The sequence below is a fragment of the Gymnodraco acuticeps genome, unplaced genomic scaffold (assembly GCF_902827175.1).
Source record: "Gymnodraco acuticeps unplaced genomic scaffold, fGymAcu1.1, whole genome shotgun sequence".
Classification (NCBI taxonomy): domain Eukaryota; kingdom Metazoa; phylum Chordata; class Actinopteri; order Perciformes; family Bathydraconidae; genus Gymnodraco; species Gymnodraco acuticeps.
In genome coordinates, this window is record NW_022990732.1 from 293,506 (window position 1) to 317,222 (window position 23,717).

At 47.0% G+C, this 23,717-nt stretch overlaps 2 protein-coding genes across 2 annotated transcripts in view; one reads left to right on the forward strand and one right to left on the reverse strand.

Annotated features, from left to right (window-relative positions):
• Positions 1 to 23,717, forward strand: part of LOC117556500 (P2X purinoceptor 3-like) — a 53,704-nt gene that overhangs the window by 14,772 nt on the left and 15,215 nt on the right. The window lies entirely within an intron of this gene.
• LOC117556499 lies at positions 1,228 to 9,858 on the reverse strand. The gene is made up of 2 exons (XM_034231828.1): positions 9,686 to 9,858; positions 1,228 to 7,754 (listed from the first exon to the last, which is right to left on the reverse strand). The coding sequence occupies exons 1-2, from the start codon at positions 9,711 to 9,713 to the stop codon at positions 4,627 to 4,629; spliced, it is 3,156 nt and encodes a 1,051-aa protein (XP_034087719.1). The 5' UTR covers positions 9,714 to 9,858; the 3' UTR covers positions 1,228 to 4,626.

Genomic DNA, 23,717 nt, shown 5'->3' on the forward strand with positions numbered 1-23,717 from the left:
CGATGAGAGTTTGCCTCTTTGTCAGCATGCTGGTTTGATTCTGGATGCCTCAGGTCGTTGTTGGTTCAGCTCTGGTTCTCTGTCTGTACGATGGAGAAGGAGGAGTCTCCTGTTGGGTTAGGTCTCGTTGTCTGCTTGGAGGGTCGGGATCAAAGCCTTTCTAACTCAGAGGGGGAGTCCAGGTCTCGGGACACCTATAAGAAGTCTTGCACACTGATGTCAAATAAATCCAACCCTTTCCACTCTGTCTCTTTCTAATCATACTATCTGTCTTAGTTGTTAAATGCCATCTAAACAACATAATTAATGTCTACTTATGATATTACAAAAACTCACTCCAAAAATGGTTTCATCCATTGTTACATATTTACCCAACACAACTCCGAAATACTTACATGTTTCCAGCATCACATATTCCACACACTATGAAAGAACATCTCCATATCTTCTCTCATTTAAAATCCCAGTTACTTCGAACAATAGTAAACCTGCAGAGCACACCAATCGGATCACAGTAATTAAATTTGAATCAAGTGTAGGCCTATGTCTTCTTTCTGAACATTTATTTATATTGTCTAAATTCCTTGTCTATGATGTGCAAACAGTTCGAGTGTAAAATGTGTTTTGCACAATGTATTTACACTCTACAGATTCTTGAGTTTACTCATCTCCTGGTGCTGTCGTTGTAAAAAATGTTCAATCCCTTATTGTTTGTACCAGTTTTCCAAAATCAGTTATAATTAATATACTGGGAACGTGCTTCCCGTCTTCAATACCGGCCAGCAATGTAATGATTAAACTCTAAGCTCGCAGAAGTTTCAAGGGTGTGATACCCCCTTTCAGCCACTAGATGGCAGCAGCAGAAGTTTCAAGGGTGTGATACCCCCTTTCAGCCACTAGATGGCAGCAGCAGAAGTTTCCAGACAAAGGGAAACGCTCTCCCTCGATTTAATATATAACAGACCTCTGGCTTTAAGCTTTTAGCATTGGTCTGTTATTTAAACCCCAGTTTTAAACGGCGACTCGATCTGATATATCGAGTTTCCAGGTTTTGTCGTGCAGGAATCAAACCTCGCATTCAAACAAACTGCACCATCTCCACGCCACTCAGGAATAAACTACCTGCAGATTGTTAGAGATTAAAAGGGATATCTGATCCGCTTTTCAAATCTCCGCGCGTTCCTATGAAGCTGGTTATAATACAGGAAGAAATCCAGTGCCACCAAGTAAACAATATCTACTTTAATGGTAATATGACAAAATAATACAATCAATACAGTACAAATTCAATACAGTTAATCTTTGGGATCCCGAATTTACCTGCACGTGAGCCAGCCAGAGGAAAGAGGCTGAACACCGCCTGTGTTTCTGTGTTTCTACTCTGTGTCAATGGGAGGAGTTATCAGATCCTCCCATTCGGACATCATTGATTGGCCGCCCCAAATATCACAGACCCCTTAGACCTTAGGCTTCCCCAATCACTGTAGCATGTCTAAACTGAAGGCAACTCAAGACATGCTTTCACCTTCCCCCATCTTCCTTTGTCCTCAAAAACATATGTCCAAACAGGCCCCACATCCAGCTCACAGTTCCACCCAAATTATTCCCTTTTTAAGCTTATCCATAGTTTGCTAACATGAATAAATACAAATATAACTTTACAAATCCCCCTTTTGGTCTCATTTTAAGAGATCAACTATTTCAAGACACTCACATTATAACCTGGGATTCAGACTATTTAAACATTCAGGAATGGCTCCACATATCAACTTCATATGACCGTGTAGAAATACCAAAATATATCCTCAGTGTTTAGACAAATCGTCCATCAATAGCACAAAAATAAACATACCAAAAAATATATAGAAGAAAATAGTAAAATATATCATTTATCATTTAGTCCTCCTTAATCATCAAATTACGAACTTTAAAAATAGCTTGCATCTCAAAGATTTGCTTCAAGACAATTATAGTAAAAACACATTTAACATTTAGGATTATTAGCAATCCACCTGAGGTATAAAATCTGGATTGTAAAGGTCCAGTTGAAATTCACAGTTCAAAGTATAGCATTCACAGTGGTGATTCGATTAATCCGTAATCTGCAAAATTGCAGTGTCCTCAAGCTTTAACATTACTTCACTACGCTTTAGTCAAAAGTAAGGCACTTATCTATACATTCATTTTAGTCAAATACATTGTTTAAAAATCTGAAAAAGAAGAATCAGACATTTATTGCGTAGTGTAAAAACCCGAAAAGGTAAAATCTATATACATCTTCTACATTCTGAGTGTCAATTTTAATCAACCTGTCATTCATTTTGTGGGGGTTCCCATGGAGCAGAAGCCGTGATTGTGCCCCACGGATCTGAAAGCTGGGCGTCGTACATCAACACGGAGTCATCCACTGTGGAATATCCCACTAGTCTCTGTGGAGCCTGGAGGGCGGTTTTGGTCATCTTTCGTATGGCTAGTTTAACTACAGTGACCAAGCAGATTATCACAATTAGCACAACTAAGATAAACATTGAAACGGTCACTGCAAATTTAACCAACCCCGCACCCCACGATCCAAAAGTTCCAGTTAAATCCCCAAGGGTAAACCCATGAGTTTCATGCAACTCTTTTATCCCCCTGGCGGTATCATGAGCCATATCCATGACCTCAGGTGTAGCATCAGAGATGAAAGAACAACACTCAGATCCAATCACCTTGCATGTGCCCCCCTGGGCGGCTAATAAAAGATCCAGTGCCATACGGTTTTGTAATGCTACAGTCCTAACCTCCTGTAATTCCTTATGTTCGGCTAACATGGCTGTGTTAGATGCATTTAAGTGATTTTCCACTACTTTGGACAATGCCACAATTTCCTGCTGAGAAACATAAATACCGTACCATGGTAAAAATAGACTAGCCATCCGCTGTCCTTCTGTAATCGACCTGCTGTTTCTATGTAGAGAGGGAAGTATAGCTGCAATCTCATCAGTCTTCACTTTACGGATTAAAGGGATTAGATAGGCCAGGTAACAGGTGCCATAGAAAATGTCATAAGGCATACAGCCATAGGCTCGGTCCCCACAAACTAAGTAAACCCTCTGCGGGAGGGGCGTTCTGGCTAACTGCACCTTTATTACGGTATTACAGTCGCTGTGGCCCACATCTGGAGAGGTAAGAGATCCTCTTTCATTCTGGAAACAGATGGACACATTCTTCCACTCATGTACTACAACTGGGGGAACATAGACAGAACAGTCACGGGTAGGGGACTTACCTAAGGGTAATGGCTGCGAACAGTCATGTATTTTAACCTCAACTGAGTCCACTGTTCTGGAGCCGAACCAGGGCACTACTGTTACCAAAGCCTCAACTAATAAAGATGGAGTGTGTGGTTGCAGTGTACATATTGGACTGGTAAAGTTAACCGAGCAATTAGTCTGGGCTAGAGCTAATTGGAATCTGTATTCAAAAGCTAGGTTAATATATTTCTTCACATATATTAGTCTTAGGACCGTCAACTGTTTGAACCCCTCTGGCAGGTAATCCTTATTTACTGTCTCCACAATGAGCGAGATTAAACCCTTGTATTGTAGAGGTTTCTCAGAGTTTATTGGATACGAAGGAGTGTAACAATCCTCGGCCTCATCTCCAATGCGGGATGCTATGTCATTCCAGCTAACTAAACCGTAGTCCGCTTTCGTGAAAGGAATTGGGCTAAACATGGGAGAATGTACGGATTCTGGCATGTTTTGGCACAGCCAACAGTTGCTAACATTGCGTTCATGTGCATAGTCTAACATTAAACTCATTGCCGAATTGGTTTTAGTTAGTTTAGGTGGAGCGATTAAGGCCTTTTTTGAAGAATCTACATCCTCTCCTGTTTGTTTAAGTGGAGTGGATATTAGGGCTTTTTCCGGAGAACCTGTTTCATGATATGGTTCAATATATGTTCTAATAGAGGCGTGTCCGGCGACCCCTAAATTAGAAAAATCTGTTTCATGCTCTGGTTCAATAAATGCACATCCAGTGACCCCCGAATTGGGAGCTTTGTAATCTGGCTTCCGTGCCGTGCACTGGGACTCATATTTTAACTGTTCTGCCGTGCTACACCACAGTTCTGGGGGCATATTTGCAATGGTGTTGAGTGTTATTCTTACCATCCCCGACGAGACCCGGAACTCCTGATACTGCGTCCCTGGATACGCTTCCCACACCGTGTAGTCGCCACCCTTGCTTAAAAACACAGGGTAGGTAATAACACAGTTTGGTGAGTTACATATTGCAGTTGGGCAGTCAAAAGAAATCTTCTGTGGTTCGTGAGCAGAGAGAGGGGCATTCCTCCTTCTTCTCTCTCTGTGTCTCTCTCTCATTGTACTGAATGTTAGTGTGGTGATTGGAAACAACCTGTCTTTGTCGCTAGGCACTGATTGGCCCGTTGGTGTGATTTTGCCCTCAGAGTCTGGGCCACCTGTCGTTGGAATGGTCACAGCTTCATCAAGCGGGGCTACCTTGGACAGGTACAGCAGGCCCAGCACGAGGAGGATGATGACAGCTTTCACACGCCAGCCTCCGGTGGAGGAGACAGACGCCATCTGGAAGCGTTGATCCACCCCGCTCTGCCTCGTTCCCTCAGGACCGTTCCTCGCCGTCCTCTTCAGCCCGCCCGCTTATGGCGACTTCTGGGTCGGAGATAGGAGTGTTGTCCTCTGGTTCCTCCTCCTCTGCGCGGACTACGTCCGTGATGATGTCGTCTAGGGTCCTTCCCGGAGGTTTCCCCACTGCGCACTGATTCCAGTGGTACCAGATGTCTCCTTTCCCTTCCAAGCGGACAGCGTGAGATGTCCTCTGCATCACCCGATGGGGTCCAGAGAACCTGGGTCTCAGCCACTTGGGTCTGATCGCTTTCAGCCAGACGAACTCCGCAGTGTTCGCTTCGTGTTTCTCGGGTCCCCCTTTTGCCTCTGCAACCTGGGTGGAAAAATCTGCCACTAATCCCTTAAGTTGCTGGAAGTATGGTTTCGAACTCAGAACCTCTACTTCCTTTCCTACACTTAGGGCTCCTGGACCTGGGAACTGGTGACCATAAGTGAGCTCAAATGGAGAGAAACCTGTCCCTTTGTTAATGGAGCTCCTGATTGACAGAAGAGCCAGAGGCAATGCATCTACCCATTTCATGCCCGTCTCTTCACATGCTTTGCTGAGTTTTTGTTTTAAGTTCTGGTTCATCCTTTCCACTTTTCCCTGAGACTGTGGATGATAAACTGCTCCAAAACTGTGTCTTAGTCCTAGGGACTCTTCTACTGTGCGTAGGTCATGGTTCTTGAAATGGCTGCCATTGTCTGACCTCACTTTCCTAGGAAATCCATGTAATGGAATGTAATGCGTGACTAGGAATTTGATCACTGAGTCTGCATCTTCTCTTCTGCAAGGGATAGCTTCTGGCCAACCTGTGTATCCATCTACTACTACTAACAAATATCTGAATCCTCTTACTTTGTCAATCATGTCAGTGTAGTCAATGATGATTTCTTCTCCTGCCATCTTAGGTAAAGGAAACTTTCCCTGGTGTGGTTTCACAGTGGCTCTGATGTTATGGGTTAAGCAAATTACACACTCTTCTAGGTGATTTGCTATCATGTCTGGTAGGTATGGGTGCCACCAGTGGGTCAGGTGCCTGTTCATCTGAGTTTTACCACAATGCGTTGGGCCGTGTGCTTCTTTAAGCATGGATCTTATCCACTCTGGGGGTATAACCGGTCTCCCATCTGGGGAGTACCATATCCCCTCTTTGTTGGTAGCTCCCCGGTTTGACCATAGTTTTTTGTCTTGAGGAGACCCCGCTTCTTGAGCTTCTTTAAGCGTCTCATCTGTTATTGCGGGCAGCAAGTCAGCGGATTTTAAGACAAGCATTTGATACCATGGTGTATATCCTGCCTTCTCTTTAGCTGCTTTGTCCGCTGCATTGTTACCCCAAGCCAAGTAGTTGTTTTCTGCGTTGTGACCTTTACACTTAAGTAAAGCTAACTTGTTGGGCAACATTACTGCTTCTGCAAGCCTTCTGATCTCTTTCTCATGTTTGATGGGGGTATTTGTGGACGTTACAAATCCTGCTCTCAACCATTGTCGCATTTCCACGTGAATTACGCCGTGGACATATGCTGAATCAGTGTAGATGTTTACATCCTTTCCTTTTGATAGCTCTAATGCTGCGATGACTCCCATTACTTCTGCCAACTGTGCTGATACTTTCCCTGTTACTTCCCCAGCTGATACTTCCTCAAAGTTTCCCTCAGGTTTTTGTTTTACCACGGCATAGGCTGCTTGGAGGCCGTTTTGGGGGTGTCTAAAACAACAGCCGTCTGTGAACAGGTTTTCTGCCTGTGGGATGGGCTCGTCTCTGAGATCTATTCTTAGCTTCACATCTTGAATGATTCTTTCCTCACACCTATGGGGCTCTCCGCTACCTATGGTGTCTGCGCTGTTAACTCCTTCGTGTGTGTATGTGATGTGTGCCTTTGTCAGAGTTTTCTCCAGCCTTGTTTGTCTCGTTGAAGTCATTGTGAATGCACTTGAGTTCACAAAAGAGACAATGCTGTGTGTTGTCAGTACTGTCAAAGGATGGCCCATCACAATGTGTGAAATCTTGTTTAAGATACGTGCTGTACCTGCCGCGTGTCTCATGCAGGGAGGTTCTCTGTTTTCCACTCTGTCCAGTGTAACACTGACATACATCAATATTGTCCTACAACCCCCCTTTTTCTGAAAAAGAATCCCATTTACTGTGTCTTCATTTTCAGAAACATCAAGAAAGAATGGTAATGCATAGGATGCCGCGGCGAGAGCCGTGACTTGAGACATGGATTGTTTGAGAGAAATGAACGCAGCTTCTGCCGCTTGTGTCCAGTCTAGTGTGGCAGTGAGATTGCGCATGCCTTTCTCGTTGATGAGTTTTCTGAGTTCAGCTGTTCTTGGGTTATACTCTGGGATGTAGTGTCTGCTGTAGCCTGTGAGGCCCAAAAAAGACAACATGTCTTTGACTGTCTTGGGTTTCGGGTGGTTCAAAATGTGTTCCTGATGCGCTGCTGACATGCCCGTGCCTGCTGGGGAAATCACTCTGCCCAAAAATGTCACCTCTTTACGGGTGCATTGTAGCTTTTTCTTGGAGACTTTGAACCCTGATGTGTGGAGGCGCACCAGTAGGTGTCTGGTGGCCTCCAAACAAGAGGCTGCAGAAGGTGCTGCGATGAGAAGGTCGTCTACATACTGTATTAATACTACTCCCACTGGCAATGTAACGCCCTCTAGCTGTTCCCTGAGCACTTTGTTGAATATTCCTGGAGACAAACTGAAGCCTTGTGGTAGTCTTGTGTATTGTAGTTTCTCCCCTCCTATTGTAAAAGAAAAAATAGGTCTCATACTCTCTGCCAGAGGTATGCAGAAGAAAGCGTTGGCTAGGTCAATACAGGTGAACCATGTATGTTCAGGTGAGACATTACAGATAGCCGTGTAGGGGTTAGGAACTGGTATCAGAGCTGTAGTCGTAATAGCATTAATGGTTCTCAAATCATGAGCCATTCTGTACTCCCCGCTAGATTTTGATACAGGAAGTATGGGAGTATTCCAAAGGCTTTGTGAGGGTTCTAACACCCCTGCTTTCTTCAGTCCCTCAACTGCCTTGTCAACACCCCCTTTTGCCTGTGGCTTGATCGGGTATTGTGACCGGCTCACAGGCACAGAGCTGCTGACCTCAAATGTTACTGGTGTGGCTTTTAAGCAGAAACCTACATCATGAGAGTGCGACGCCCACAGGTTAGACGGGAGATCACGCAACATGTCAACTGTATATGCATGGTCAGTTTTTTCCCTACCATGATGTCTATCTACTTCGTGTCTTTCCATGTGGATGCATTCTTGTGTGTAGATTTTAAGACGATACGCTCTGTGTGAGGGAGAGTATGTCAGTGCTGCGATCTGCGTAGGTTCCCAATCTTCGACTTCTAGCAGCGTCTTTACCATGGGACCAAGTTCTTTAGCTTCATAACTCTTTTTGATAGCTAATGTAATGTGCGGTGTGGACTCAGCAGACAAACGGTACCAGTACAGTTGTTCCTCAGAGAGCTCAACCGACGCAGCCACACCCGCCTGTCCCACAAAGAGATTTGTCGTGGTAACGTCCCACACGGCCATAGACACCTCATTATCATACTCATATTCATAACTTAGGTCGTCTTTTCTATCATAATTCAGCGTCAGGTGGGGGGGGTCTGGAGGGGGGCCATAAGGCCTGAGGAGGTTAATCCATGGCTTCCATTGTTGAAAAATGGAATACAGTCCAGGTGTGTTGTCCCGTGGTCGGTCCAACAGTCCCCAGAATATAGTGGCATGTTGGGTTGCTTCTGCCTCAGTGGACTGGGCCAACATCATCTGAGAACCTGATGTTATGGTAGCAGACGAACAATTGATGGTTGTGCCATTTGGGAATGATATTATCAGTCCATCCGGGGAACAGAGGATGGAGGCATTCGCTTTGATCAGAATATCCCTACCCATGAGGTTAGCCGGGCTTTTTGGTGCAAGAATATACTGGTGTAAGAATGTCTGTCCTGCTATCTTGGTGGATAACAGCGTGGAAAGCGGTATTATTTCTATTTTTCCCGAAAACCCTATGACTGAGACTGTTGTAGATGTTTTGGACGCCTTGAAGACGGGAGAATTGATGGTGGAATATCTTGCTCCTGAATCAACAAGGAATGGTAGGTTTGAGTCTTTAACAGTCATATTAATGTATGGATCCGCCAGGCCCGTACATCCAGGGTTCCCTGGGCGTCTTCATTCTTCGTAGTATTCCCCCTCATATAGGACAAACTGGCCATAGGGGGCGGCCATAGCATTAGGGGCAATGTGACCCTGGTTCGGTTGTTGCGGCAATGGGACAGCCTCCTGGGGTGTCTGGATATATGGTTTCTCCGATCCGTTCCCCCCTTTAGCCCGCCCCCTTCCAGGTGGGGCTCCATGTGGGCACTGCTTGAACCAGTGATCTGGCTGTCCGCAAATGAAACACACCTTCACGTATTCCAATCTAGGAGTCATCCCAAAGCCACCTCGACCTCTGACCCCTCCTCTGAACCCGCCCCTCTGTTGCCAAGAGTTATTATTGTAGCCAAATTGGGGCTGACTATAGGGCGGACCCTGGTTGGAAAGGCCCCCTTTTGGGTTTTGCTGCCCCTGTGGCTGCGCGGCCGGCGCTACTGGGTGAACAATCAACTGTTTGGCATTCTTTTTGTCATTCTGAACTGTTTTCCGGGCTATTTCCAGCTGCGTTCGCAGTAACTGCACCCTCAACTCCTCTTCCTCAGTTTTAACCTCTGTATGTTGTTTGTTGAATTTACTTAAATGATGGGCTAAATGACGTTCCCACGTCTGTGTGTTTAACTGATCTACCTCTGGATTGTCCTCCATCAGACTTTTAATTTCTTTCGGCACTGCCGCAAGCACTGCTTTACGGAACATCTGTATATGTTGGTCATTATTATCTGGACTGTAGTCAGTTGCCATTGTGTATTGTTGGCGTGCCCTGAGCAACATGGTTGCTGCAGCCTCTCCAGGTGTAAATGTAAATGACAGTGATCCGTAACCTCCCCCTGTCTGTGGGAAATGCTCTCTCATTGCTTTGCCCAGCTTGCTGTGAACATCGTCAAAGGAAATAGGCACGTCATCTTTCATTGTCGATGTTCCTGATCTATCCTCAACTCTTTCTACCTCATAATAGGAAGTCTGTTGTGCTAGTATTCTCCTGAAATCTCCCAGACAGATAGTCTGTCCTACAGCCATGTCCGCAAACCTTCGCATCCAATGTCTCCCTCCCTCAGTAGGCAACGGCATTTTATCGATCAGCGCATGTATGTCCCCTAGTGTGAAAGGATGATAAGCCGTCTTCCCGTTTTGCGCGGCCACTAAAGGCGCCTGTAATACTGGATACATAAAAGCATGCTTGGTGGGGTCTTCTGCGGTGTGGTGAGACCTTAATCTGTTACGGGGCATTGAAAGAACCTTATCTACTTCCACTAGTTCACTTATTGTTCCTGTCAGAGATATCTGCTTAACTTTGCACCTCGCCCTCCTGCTGTCTTCCTCTTCCTGAGAGCTGTCTTTACGACCCTGGCCACCTGCTCCATTGTAAAACCCCCCAGTTTCATGGCTTGCTGTTTCCCTATCCCTTTTATGGCCCGCTATCTTTCTATCACTTCTGTGGTTCGCCGTCTCTTCCCCACTTTCATGGCCCGATGCCCCCCCCTCAACACCTGGGTAATTAGACGTATACGTTTGGCGTGATCTGTTCTGAAAAGGATCACATCTCTCCCCCTTCTCTATATCTTCTAGCGAGCCCTCATATCCGCTCTGTTCCTGTCTCCTGTCTTCCTCCATGCGTCTATCTTGAATCTGTTGTTCATAGCACCGCCTTTCTCGTATTTCCCTCTCATCTAGGAGGTCAGTTGTGTATGTTGTGTCTGCCTGTGTAGCGCCTGAGTGGTTATCTGTAAGATTTGTCAGAAGGGAAGTCAATTTTTCTGAGGTGAGCTCCTTATCAAGTGGTCGACTGTCCCTGCTCGGGGAAACCCCCTCCTGGTCTGTGTTAGAACTAGGCCTCCGCGTGGTGTGTGCGCTGTCCATTCTGTCTAACGGGGAGGAAACCTGTTTTTGTTTAACATTTAGTCTTTTCTTTGGAGTAGGGACGCCCCTTAACGGACTCAACGCTACTGTTCCCACCATCCTATAGTTCCCTACGCTTATGGCCGCCTCCTCTCCTTCTGTGTCCGATGTATCTGCCACCATCATTTGCAATTTATTTGCGCTGTCGTCGGGTAGAGTATAAGGGGGAGGGGGCTGTGTAGTCAGACTACCTAAATCCGGGTAAAGGAGAGAGGAGCGGGTGGGAATAGCCGGATTTTGTATGGGCGTAGTTAGAGATTTCTGCTCTGAGTTAGAGACAACATTATTTTGCATTCTTCTAAAATATTCGACTCGTTCTGCTACATAGTCCAGAATGTCTCCATGTGTAGGCACCTCTGTGTCTTTAATACCATGAGGGAACAGAAGAGTCTTAACTTCATCTGTTTTTATGGGGCTTTGGATTGCCATTGCACCCGGGAGATTTTGGTCTGTGACGGGAGGAATATTAATTCCAATCATTACGAGGGCAGCATTGTGACAAACCCTCCTCAATCTATCTAGTGCCTGTTGTTGCTTGTTCCATTTGCTACGGGCAAACCATCTGGGCTTCTGTTCGTTTAGGTGTGCAAGTTGCTTTACAATCTGTCTTTCATATAAATTCAATGCTGTGCCCAAATTACCTACGGTGTCGTCATCCCCCACTTTATTCTCTGTTATCATTGTATCGTGTAGGAATCTGAGATCCGTACAAGCCTTTTCTTTAGCCCCCTGTTTGATTCCACTTAAAATCAATCTCTTAATCTGTTCCCATTGCTCCCGGTAACTCCCTGGAATTTCAGAATAGTCCTTACCATTCTGTCGTTCCATATTCACTTCGCTTTTATTTATCCGACTTAATTAATATGTGTTCACTTGTATTCATATACTGGGCTATTGTCGTTGTTATTATTAACGTGCTTCCCGTCTTCAATACCGGCCAGCAATGTAATGATGAAACTCTAAGTTTGAAGCTAAAATATATACAAATGTCAAGGGTGTGTTACCCCCTTTCAGCCACTAGATGGCAGCAGCAGACCACAAATGAGCTTCACTCTTCTGAGTGCCTCTTTTATCCCCGGAGACAATTGAAAAATCACACAGATTTATTCCCCGTACAGTTTGTCCAGCTTTTATAATGTGATGTTTATTTCAACAGGCTAGTGGACCCGAATGATGCTTCGACACTCTGAAAGAATGTGACCATTCCATGGGGAACTCCCAGGTCGTGAAAAGCCCTTTATCACACGTTTAGCTTTTCAAATTAAGTTTACAGACCAAGGGAAAACGAGAGACGGTCCCGTCACAATATTTTGTGAGGTTCGCGTTCTCTCCCTCGATTGGTATATAACAGAACTCTGGCTTTTAGCTTTCAGCCTTAGTCTGTTATTTACCCCAGTTTTAGACGGAGACCCGATCTTATATATCGAGTTTTCAGGTTTTGTCGTGCAGGAGTCAAACCTCGCACCCACAAACTGCCCCGTCTCTACGCCACTCAGGAATTTTCTACCTGCAGATCCGCGCCAAACTGCTCTATTTTCGTTACGCAGGACTTTTGGTCTACCTGGCGATCAACGTTTGTGTTTTGTATATAACTTTCCTAACATAGTAAAATATGCATTGTATATTCCATTTAAACTTTAAAAAACACTGTGAAACACCTACAGACAATCCTAAAATTTTAGTGTATCCAATTCCAGACAGTCGAATTTCATAACAGGCGTCTGTACCTTTGTGTAGAGTTGTGCAGGGCCCTGCTGATTGTCTGAGAAGTTTGAAAGCGTTTGTTCTCGACCCATTCCGGTCGTCTGGATTCTTCCTCAGCTTCGCTATATCTAGACGTCGGGGTCACCACTTGTTAGAGATTAAAAGGGATATCTGATCCGCTTTTCAAATCTCCGCGCGTTCCTATGAAGCTGGTTATAATACAGGAAGAAATCCAGTGCCACCAAGTAAACAATATCTACTTTAATGGTAATATGACAAAATAATACAATCAATACAGTACAAATTCAATACAGTTAATCTTTGGGATCCCGAATTTACCTGCACGTGAGCCAGCCAGAGGAAAGAGGCTGAACACCGCCTGTGTTTCTGTGTTTCTACTCTGTGTCAATGGGAGGAGTTATCAGATCCTCCCATTCGGACATCATTGATTGGCCGCCCCAAATATCACAGACCCCTTAGACCTTAGGCTTCCCCAATCACTGTAGCATGTCTAAACTGAAGGCAACTCAAGACATGCTTTCACCTTCCCCCATCTTCCTTTGTCCTCAAAAACATATGTCCAAACAGGCCCCACATCCAGCTCACAGTTCCACCCAAATTATTCCCTTTTTAAGCTTATCCATAGTTTGCTAACATGAATAAATACAAATATAACTTTACAAGATCCACGCCAAACTGCTCTATTTTACGTCACGCAGGACTTTCGTCTACCTGTCGATCAACGTTTACGTTTTGTATATAACTTTCCTAACATAGTAAAATATGCATTGTATATTCCATTTAAACTATAAAAACACTGTGAAACGCCTACAGACAATCCTAAAGTTTTAACGTATCCAATTACAGACAGGCGACTTTCATCGTCTGCTTACCTTATTTGCAAAGTTGCAGAGTCCTGCTGATTGTCTGAGATGTTTGAAAGCGTCTGAATTCTTCCTCAGCTTCGTTATCTCTAGACGTCGGGTCACCATTTTGTTGGAGATTTGGAGGGATAACTGGTCCGCTTTTCAAATCTCCGCGCGTTCCTATGAAGCTGGTTATAATACAGGAAGGAATCCATATCTACAAAGTAACCGTTAACAATAATCTACTTTAATGGCAATATGACAATGCAATACAATCATTACAATACAACATGATATATTACAGTTATATTGTAATGCTTAAGGAGTAATGCCGGCTTACTCCTGCCCTGGTTCGCGTGCTGCGGAGATTCTTTCGCTCGGGGGCAGCATGTGAAGAGAGGCCGAACGCCAGGGATCCACCGGATATATACCAGAGTAAGAAGGAGGGGTTTGGTGTTAGGTCAGCTGGTCATCTTTTCAGGTCATCTCATTGGGAGACGCAACGCTGGCCAGCAGGAAACCAAACAGGCTCACTTTACAACAAAAGGTCTCAAGGCCTGCATACCTACACCTCCCCCACAGAGCAATAAAACCCTGTTTACTCCAACCAGCCCAGAATGTTTATAGCCATTTGTAGTCCTTACATTTATGAAAGGATAAAACAGAGAAATCAATATAAAACACAAACACAGGTATTGTTTGAACAGTATTCACTTAACTGCTACTATTGATAACCACCAGAGAAACCCAAGGGACCTCTCTTAATATCACAACCACTGTAGCTCGTTCTAAGTTGAATGCAAATCAGGACATGCTCTCACCTTCCCCCATCTTCCTTTGTCCTAAAAAACACATGTCAACAGGCCCCATATCCACCTCACAGTTTTACCCAAATTATTCCCATTTTAAGCTTATCCATAGTTTGCTAACATGAATAAATACAAATATAACTCTACAAAACGCAGCATAAAGTGAGCCTGGCCTACCAAGGCCTAACTATACCGTACTAAGCCGTGCAAGGCCCTGCAGTGGAAATGCGCCATAAGCCTCCAGCAGACATCCTGTTGAATACACAGACACACAGCTGCGACTGTATACGGAGCCGATAGGTTGGGAAGTGTCATGTGTATGAGGTGCAGTGTTGGGACTAACACGTTACAAAGTAATGCGTTACTGTAACGCCGTTATTTTTGGCAGTAACTAGTACTCTAACGCATTACTTTTTAAATTCAGTAACTCAGTTACCGTTACTACATGGTGCGTTACTCCGTTACTGTGTTAGTTTTTTTCATATAGTCAACAGCCAGGCGAACAGAGATGAGAACTGTACTTAAGTACAGTACTTGAGTAAATGTACTTAGATACTTCCTGTGTCACATGCGGAAACGAGCTGTGGGCGTGTTTGTGTTGTTTACTAACAAGACTATCATGGCGGCGGCGGAGCTCAAGTCTAGTTTCTCCACCTGGAGATATTCTCACTATTTCACTTTTGTCGAGCACAAAGAAAATAACGTTTTAGTTAAATGTAAGTTGTGTCTTGGCTGGTCAAAGATCCTATCTACTGCCCAAACCAGTAATTCAAATCTCTTAAAACATCTGCAAAAACAACATGCTGGGACGAAGCTAGTAGCTAAGACCACAGAGACTCAGCCGACGCCACTCCACCTCCACCTAAGCAACAGCGGCTGGATTTTAACCAAGGGACTGCTAGCCAGGGAAAAGTCGATAAAGCCATTGCACGGTATGTTGTAGAACACATGCAGGCTATTGCTACAGTGGAGTCACCCGCTTTCAGGGAGCTAGTTAGCATGATACCATGTCCGGGCGGCACACGGCATATGGGACGGAAAACTTTTTCCAACTACCTGGAGAAAGAATATACAAAAATGGAAAGCCAGCTAATATCGATGCAATCCAGATTGCATATAATGCATGTCAAGTTGATCAACAGATTGTATTATTCTCCAATGCAATAACAGTACTGAAATGAAAGCCTTCATTTCAGTACTGTTATTGCATTGGAGAATAATAAATGGGAGCCCTTTTTGTAAGTAACAAAAACGTTACTTTCCACAGTAACGCATTACTTTTTGGTGTAAGTAACTAGTAAAGTAACTGAGTTACTTTTGAAATGAAGTAACTAGTAATGGTAACTAGTTACTGGTTTTCAGTAACTAGCACAACACTGATGAAGTGTGATATGTGACAAAGACTGAACTAACTGAGCAGCCAATCGTGTCGATCGTCGCCTACCATGTCGTGAACTATGCCGCATGAGAAGTAACGTGACACTCTCGTCGCCACCCCTCTCGTCGCCTTCCATGCCGTGAACTATGCCGCGAGAGAAGTAACGTGACACTCTCGTCGCCACCCCTCTCGTCGCCTACCATGCCGTGAACTATGCCGCGAGAGAAGTAACGTGACACTCTCGTCGCCACCCCTCTCGTCGCCTACCATGCCGTGAACTATGCCGCAAGAGCAGTAACGTGACACTCTCGTCGCCACCCCTCTCGTCGCCTACCATGCCGTGAACTATGCCGCAAGAGCAGTAACGTGACACTCTCGTCGCCACCCCTCTCGTCGCCTACCATGCCGTGAACTATGCCGCAAGAGCAGTAATGTGACACTCTCGGCGCCACCCCTCTCGTCGCCTACCATGCCGTGAACTATGAAGTAAGAGCAGTAACGTGACACTTTATTTCAGTTACAGTATTTTACTTTAATTTTATGGTTTTGTTTTTATGTTTTAACTTGTATGCTACGGATAGCATCGTTAGCACAGATGTAGCTTAGCTGAATAAAAAGACCAGTAAGAAATTGTTACGCTCTCCACGAGTTCACAGGATTGAACTCACAATGCTGAACACCAGCAAGAGGAGACAGAGTTTATGTGGTAAAAAAGGTTTATTAACCAAAAAACCCTTCAGGAGACAAAAAGAGGGATTAGATGTCCACTTAATCCTGGGCCAGGGTTTATCACCAGCGGAGGTGCGGAGATGCACGGAGGTACGCTGGCGAGATGAGCCGAGGATTCTGAGCTGGCGAGAGTTTACCGGTTGGAGCTGGTGTGCGTGGAAGCACGGAGGAACACAGACGAGGGGTAGATGGCTGGACGTGGCAGACGGATACTGGACAGAGAGAGCACAAGGTAAGGATAACAAGAACACAGAGAATATAGTTTAGCTACAGCGAATTGACCAAGTCGTATTAGCAGCATGGTGAAACGACGAACTGGTGAATACTGGATGGAGGAACCGGGTATAAATGCAGGTGAAGGTGAGTAGTTGTAATCCGGATGATGATCAACAGCTGAGAAGATGAGTTGGCGGGAAACAGAAGTGGGTCAACTACGCCCAGCCAGGAAGACAGACACACAGACAGACAGACAGACAACAACAAACATAAAAAAAAGGGGAGAAGAAGGAGGGAGAACTGAAGTTACCTACTATAACTCTAGCTTCTATGAGTATTGGCGTAGCCCTCTAAGGCTATCGCTAATCCCCCTGCGCACCCGCGCAGCAATGAAACACTTGTAGTCCACGCCCACCCGCAAGGTGGGCCCCACCCTCGGGCTCCCTTCCGGTATAAATAGGAAGGAGGCCCGACAATCTGCTCCCGTACAAAATAACTTTTCTTCAGCTATTCGTGGAGCCAGTGGGGCCCCGCACTTAGAGGGCTTTGCCAATGAACATAGAAGCTGGAGTTACAGTAGGTAACTTCAGTTCTATTTCGTATATGGCTTCGCCCTCTAAGGCTATCGCTATTGGGTTAAGGGCGAAGCATGATGTAGTCTGCGCCCCACTAGGTCCGCCCGGTACTAGAAGCACAGACACACCTGCTCAGATAATAACCCATGCCTATTGCACCATGCGTAATGGCGCATCACAGTCCCTGGAATATAGCATAACATGAATATTTTCCATGAGGGGACGAAGGCTGGGAACAATACATACCTGCCGCTGTGAAAAAGTAGAGACGAAGGTCATACTTTGCCCAGTGACAAAAAGAGGGGGAACAGCAGCTCTCTGCGTGCAGACAGGCAGGAGAGCGCACAGCTAGATCCCTGACATCACTCACTCTGACAAGGCACTCCGTACAAAATGTGTCAGAGGAAAAAAAGGAAACATCCCTCTCATAAGAGTGAAAAAGGGCCGCTCTCCGCGTGCCGAGAGACAGGAGAGAGGCGCACAGCTGGATCCCTGACGTCACTCACTCTGACAAGACACTCCGTACAGGGTGTGTCAGAGAGGAATGGGAGACATCCCTCAAATACAATTGAATACATGAACAGGGGGAAGACCAAGATGCAGCAGTGCAAATGTCTTCCACTGACATTCCTCCGTGCAAACCCGTGGAGGAGGACATTCCTCTGGTGGGGTGCGCACTGATGTTCTCCGGGGGATCCACCCCAGAGGAGGGGGAAAGAAGCCATCCAAGGTGATCACTCTCGACTCTAAAGAGCTTGTGACCTTTGGCATAAAAGCCGGGTTAGGGCGTAAAACAGCTGAACTGCCATCTCCTTGGATCTGGAGACATGACAGAGCCACAGAGAGAGCAGACAAATCACTCACCCTTCTCGCTGCTATTAGAGCCAAAAGTAATACTACTTTGGCTGACAACAGTTTAAGGGGAACCTGGTCTAAAGGTTCAAATGGGGCTTTGCTTAGTGTGTGTAACACCAAAGCCAAATCCTACTGAGGCGCCAGTGTGCGTGACACAGGTCTGAGTCTCCGTACTCCTCGCATAACACGGCTGCTGCGCTCTGCGAGCCCCTCGGTTCAGTTCACCGGGAATATACATTGCTCTGATGAGAGCAACGTGTGTGCGCGCCCAGAACAGCAGCCGCCTGGCTGCGTTCAGAAGCTGCGCAGATCGTACTCCTCCCTGGCGATTGAGGTAGGCTGCTTCCATAGCCGTGGCCTGTTGTCTGTGCAAATCAACACATGTTTGATTGTACAGCAACGGGGCGACTCCCTCGTTCTTTTCCGAGATTTAGAAAATAGCGGGAGTAAAAACTGCGCAAGACACTGTTCCTGGGATGACAGGAGTGTTTCTTGTATCCCATGGAACTGCTCTGTGATGTGCCGTAATGGTCGTCATGGTGACGAGCCACGCCATCGCCCTCGCTGCCGCTGCCCGTGAGGCAAAAGGGCTGCGAGGGAGTTTCCACACGCTGCATTTCACTCCATCTCTCATCAAGAGGCGCGTACACGCCCAGAGGATGAGAGGTGTGCAGTGCTGTCCACACGAGGCGTTATAATTGGCGCTCATGGGTTATTATGACCGTGTGTAGGAGGCATATCTGGGACAGAGGAATGCCGCGAGCTCTGCAGTTTATAAACCAATAGGTTCAAAACAGCAGGCTTCTGCAGCGAATGAACCACCTCTGGAGTGTCCCCCTGTTGGAAGAGACCCAGGGGGATCATCACGTGACCAGCTGACGCCAATGCCGAGCAGCTGCGTCACGGAGAGGACTGTGCGGGTTGTGACACGCCGGAGGAGAGCTGTCAGTTCCTCCACTCGCTGCCGTGAGAGCCGCGCTCTGCTGGCTGAGTTTAATTCCACTCCCAGATAAACGATTGTCTGAGAGGGAAGAGGACAGCTCTTCTTCCAATTCATTATGAAACCCAGGCTTTGACAGATGCGATATGAGATGTACCGTCTGTAAAGCGACTTCCTCCCTGGAGCGAGCCAGCAAATAGCAGGTCGTCCAGAGAAAACCACACTCTCATCATCCCTCCTCTGTGTAGTGGCTCCAGCCTTCTCTACACAAAAATGGGAGGAGCCAGGGAATATCCGAACCGCAGACGATTGTCTGGTTTGATATTCCCGGAAATGAGAAACGCAGGAATTTCCTGTGTTTCGGGATGATGGGTACGTGGAAGTATGCATCCTTCAGGTGGAAGTGAACCAGTCGTCCTGGTGAACACATTCCGGCACCTGTTTGATCGTCAGCATGTGGAATACTAACAGATTGAGGATGTCTCATTCCCCCAGTCTTTTTCGGGATTAGAAAAATAACGGGAGTAAAAAACCCTGATTTTCCTCCCTTTGAGGAACCCTGGAAATATCCTCTTTCAACAGGAGTTCCAGCAGCTCTGAATGGAGCGCAAGACACTGCCCATGTCCCATTGAACTGTGGGGGGGAGAGGCGAACTGCAGGGTGTATCCTCTGCTTGATCAGCCTGCTCATCCATCTGTCCATCAGACACACACGCTGCCACTCTGAGAAACACTATGAGAGTGGGCGCACATGCTCGAGATGTTCTGTGGTCGTCATGGCGGGGAGCCTCCACACACTGCGTTTCACTCCGGCTGTCATGATGAGGCGTGTACAACATGCTCAGGGGATGAATGGAGGTGTGCGCAGTGCTGTCCACATGAGGTGTTATAACGGCGCTCATGGGTTTATTATGACCGTGTGTAGGAGGCGTATCTCGGAGAGGGGAATGCCGCGAGCTCTGCAGGTTATTAACCGAGGTTAAAACCGGAAGGCTTCTGCAGGGAGCCCTGCTGTCTACTTAATCAACAGATTAGTGGCTGCTGGCTTAATTACCGGCTCTGCTTCCTCGGAGGCTCTCGCGGAGCAGACCAGAAGCGGGGGAGCCTCACTCCCCTTTGACTCGCCGCCGGGAGACCCTGTCTCTGGGGTGGCGGGGGAGCGGAGACGTGGGACGAAGCCCCTGCAGCTGCCGAATGGCGAGCCTGACGCTGAGTCGGTTGCTGTGGGCGTCTCTCCGCTTGCGGCCTCCTGTGGCCGGCGTGGACGCCGCTGCTGCGGGCGTTGGTGCCGCTGTGGGCGCTCAGCAGGCGGGAGCCAGCTGACATGCTGGCGAATGCCGTCCGCCTGTTCCGCGGCCGTCTTCATGGACTCCACCATGGCGTGGAACTGGGGTCCGAACAGCCCGTCCGGGCTGATTGGAGCGTCCAGTAGCACTTTTCTGGCCGTCTCCGTAACAGACGTCTGCTGCAGCCAGAGGTGGCGCTGGATCTGTGTCACCCACGCGGAAATCCTCGCCTGGGAGACAGCGACGGATGCGCCTTGCTGATTTCCTCTGCCTCGGTGGTGACGCTGGTAGAGCGGTCCACCACCGAGGCACCGGTGGAGAGCAGCGCGATGTTATTCGCCGCCGACTGAAAGGCACACTGGTGCACCCGGTCGGCCTGGCGGGCGACATACTGGTCTCTGGGGGAGCTCAACGTAGGCCGCCGACCGGCGATTATGTTGGCCTGTCTTACCCCAAAAACTGCCGTCAGGCTCGGCTCCAGAGAAGGGGTGGCTGGGAAACCAGTATCTGTGAACCCCTCCACCTTGGTGAGGGGAACAAATGTGGCCACCGGAGCCTTCAGGGTCCTCGGGTTCGCCGCCGCCCCCTCCTGGAACCTCCTGATGGCCGGGAAGCGTTGCCAGATCGGGTCACTCCTGACCGTCTGCACCCGCGAAAAAACTCCGGTCATGTCGTCTGGAGCACACCTCTCCTGAGCTAGGGGAACGGGGAGATCTCTGCAGGCGGCCGCCTTGCGTATGATCACCGGCAGTTCCCCTAGGATGCCACCTATCGCCAGTAGCGCTGTGGTGACGGAGAAGGGGAAAGCATGTTCGGCCGCCAAGCTGGCACCCTGCTCCGACTCTGTCTCCCCCGTCCGGGGGAGAAGAGGGAGGGGAGAACCGAATGGTGAACCGTGGAGGGAGGCGGGGTAGGAGTTGTCAGACTCCTGCCCGGCACTCGGCCCCAGGGACACTCGGCCCCCGTCCGCGGGCTCGTAAGCCTGGACGGGCCAATCGTCCTCCTCGGCCGCAGCACCAAGAGCATCCGCTCTCCGCTTCCTGTCGCCCGAGGGGAGACGGGCACAGTGTGTGCATGCTACCTGCTGGTTTAGAGCCGCGTACGCGTGCTCTGACACCAGGCAGGATTCGCATACTGTGTGCTGGTCATAACTCATTATGAACCCAGAGCCACATGAGGGACAATCTCTCACACAATTGTTACTCATGTTTACTCTGCAATTGAAGTGTCTCTTGTGCTTCAGTAACGGTGTGCTGAAGAAAAGAGGGAGCAGATTGTCGGGCCTCCTTCCTATTTATACCGGAAGGGAGCCCGAGGGTGGGGCCCACCTTGCGGGTGGGCATGGACTACAAGTGTTTCAGTGCTGCGCGGGTGCGCAGGGGGATTACCCAATAGCGATAGCCTTAGAGGGCGAAGCCATATACAAAATAGAACTGCAAATCCTCACAGAAATAAAGTGCTTGAATTTCACTTACCTAAGAAACTGCATTCAGGGACGGTCTGTTTTAACCGAAGAGCCATAAGATAAGTCCGATATTTAAATGAAGAATACTCCACCAGGCACCAACACAGCAAACACATTAACGAGTTCAAGTTGTGTTCCCCGCATCAGCCTCGCAGCCTCGCAGCCTCGCAGCCTCGCAGCCTCGCAGCCTCGCCCCTGTAGCATCCTGGAGCTTACTGATCTAACGGAGCTACTAGCAGAGAGACAGAAAGCTAGAAGCAGCACTCACTGCAGAGACCTGTCACTCAAGGCGACCACGCCCTAATTTATGCAAAAACGTTAAGACCTAATATAACTTAAAGGGTTGTGTTATAAAACAATTCACCCCCACACAGTAGTCATGAAGGGGGAATCTAACTATACAGAGAATATGGTTTTTTGAACCACGATGTAAACATGTTTATTTCTGCTGTAAAGTTGGTCATTTTAACATGGGGGTCTATGGAAATTGCTCCCTTCTGCAGACTGCTCCTACTGGCCAATAGATGAACTGCAGTTTGAGGCACTTCCTTATTGGCCTCCCGGCTCTGCCCAAGAGTTTGCCGCTTGGTTGGGACCGGTTGGGACCGGTTGGGACCGGTTGGGACGTGTCACGTCGGCCGGATGTCGCGCCAAATACGTTATAGGAGTGAAAATTCTGGATCTACTTGTTAGCACCCCCGTTTTTTTTCAGAGATGTGGGTACGGAGGACAAGAGAGAGGGGTTTTTTTTCTGACACTTTGTGAGTTCCCTGACACACCGGGGACACATATTTATGTATAAAAGACATCCAAAAGTGCATTTTGCATAATTGGTCCCCTTTAAGTAAAATGCTTCTTCCATCAGTGTTAGTGCCTCAGCAGGGTTGGGTTGTAACGGAATACATGTAACAGCGTTACGTTATCAGAATACAAAAATCAAGTAACTGTATTCAGCTCGCGTTACATTTGAAAAACGAGTAATCTGATTATAGTTACTTTCTTAAACCTGAAGTGAATACATTTTGGAATACTTATTGGAATTATTGGTGGAAAAGAACAGTAAACAGTTAGAACAGTAACATAAGTGTCTCCTGTTCACCAAAACATACCCATCTGTTATGGAAAAATAAAGTATTCCAAAAGTATTCTGAAAGTAATCTGAATACTTTTTTAAGACACGTAACTGTATTCGGATGACTTTCAGAGCATGTATTCAGTATTCAGTAACTAATTACATTTACAAAGTAACCCTCTCAACCCTGTGCCTCAGACACATTTACATCTTGAGTACATCAGCATTAAAGTGCATTTCGAAGTATTGCATCTTTCCTTTGAAATTGTAAGCATCATAACACCTCTACATTTAGAATTGCATATTGTCTAACTGCCCCTTTAAAGAATATATCTGTATATATTAATGCTGTCAAAATTATCGCGTTAACGGCGGTAATTAATTTTTTGAATTAATTGCGTTAAAATATTTAACGCATTTAACGCATGTGCAGAATGGCCCGCCCCATACATCCCGCCAGTGGCAGCGCCAGGGTATGGCTGGGGTAGGCTACACCCATACCAAGAAATGGCTTAGCCCCACCATGAAAAATTATGTTAAAGTAAGCGAAATAAAGTCCGCCAACTCGCGCGGAGTAAATTGCACAGACAGCAGTTAGTAAGATTTCAGTAACCACTTGTCTGGAAATACCGAAGACCAGAAACGGTTTTGAAAACTTTTGGCACGTAGTGATCGTCTTCTCAATAGAACATCTTTGATAATGTCTTCTGGCCAATCAGAATCAAGATAACGGTGTGGTGTTGTTGCAGGAAATCCCGACGGGGAATACTTTTGCTGTAGTACAGGGGTGCACATAACTGGTCAACACACTCTCACTCCCTAAGCGTCCAGGAGCGACGTTTGGTCAGTGTCCGTGGCGTCCAGTTGTGACGCTCCTAGGCTACTTCAGCATCATAAAGGGACGCAAATAGCTTTCAACTGATTGCAATGTATTCCCATCTGCGGCGGGATTTGACGCTCATGGAAGCACGGCATTCGTTTGTGTCGGCTGCCCTTAAAGGTAATGTGAGCGTCCATTCCCATTGAATAACGGAGAATTGTACACCCGGAAGTAAGTATTCTCCTTACTGTCGATTGATTTTACAGTGATATCTGCACTACTCATCGACTAAAAA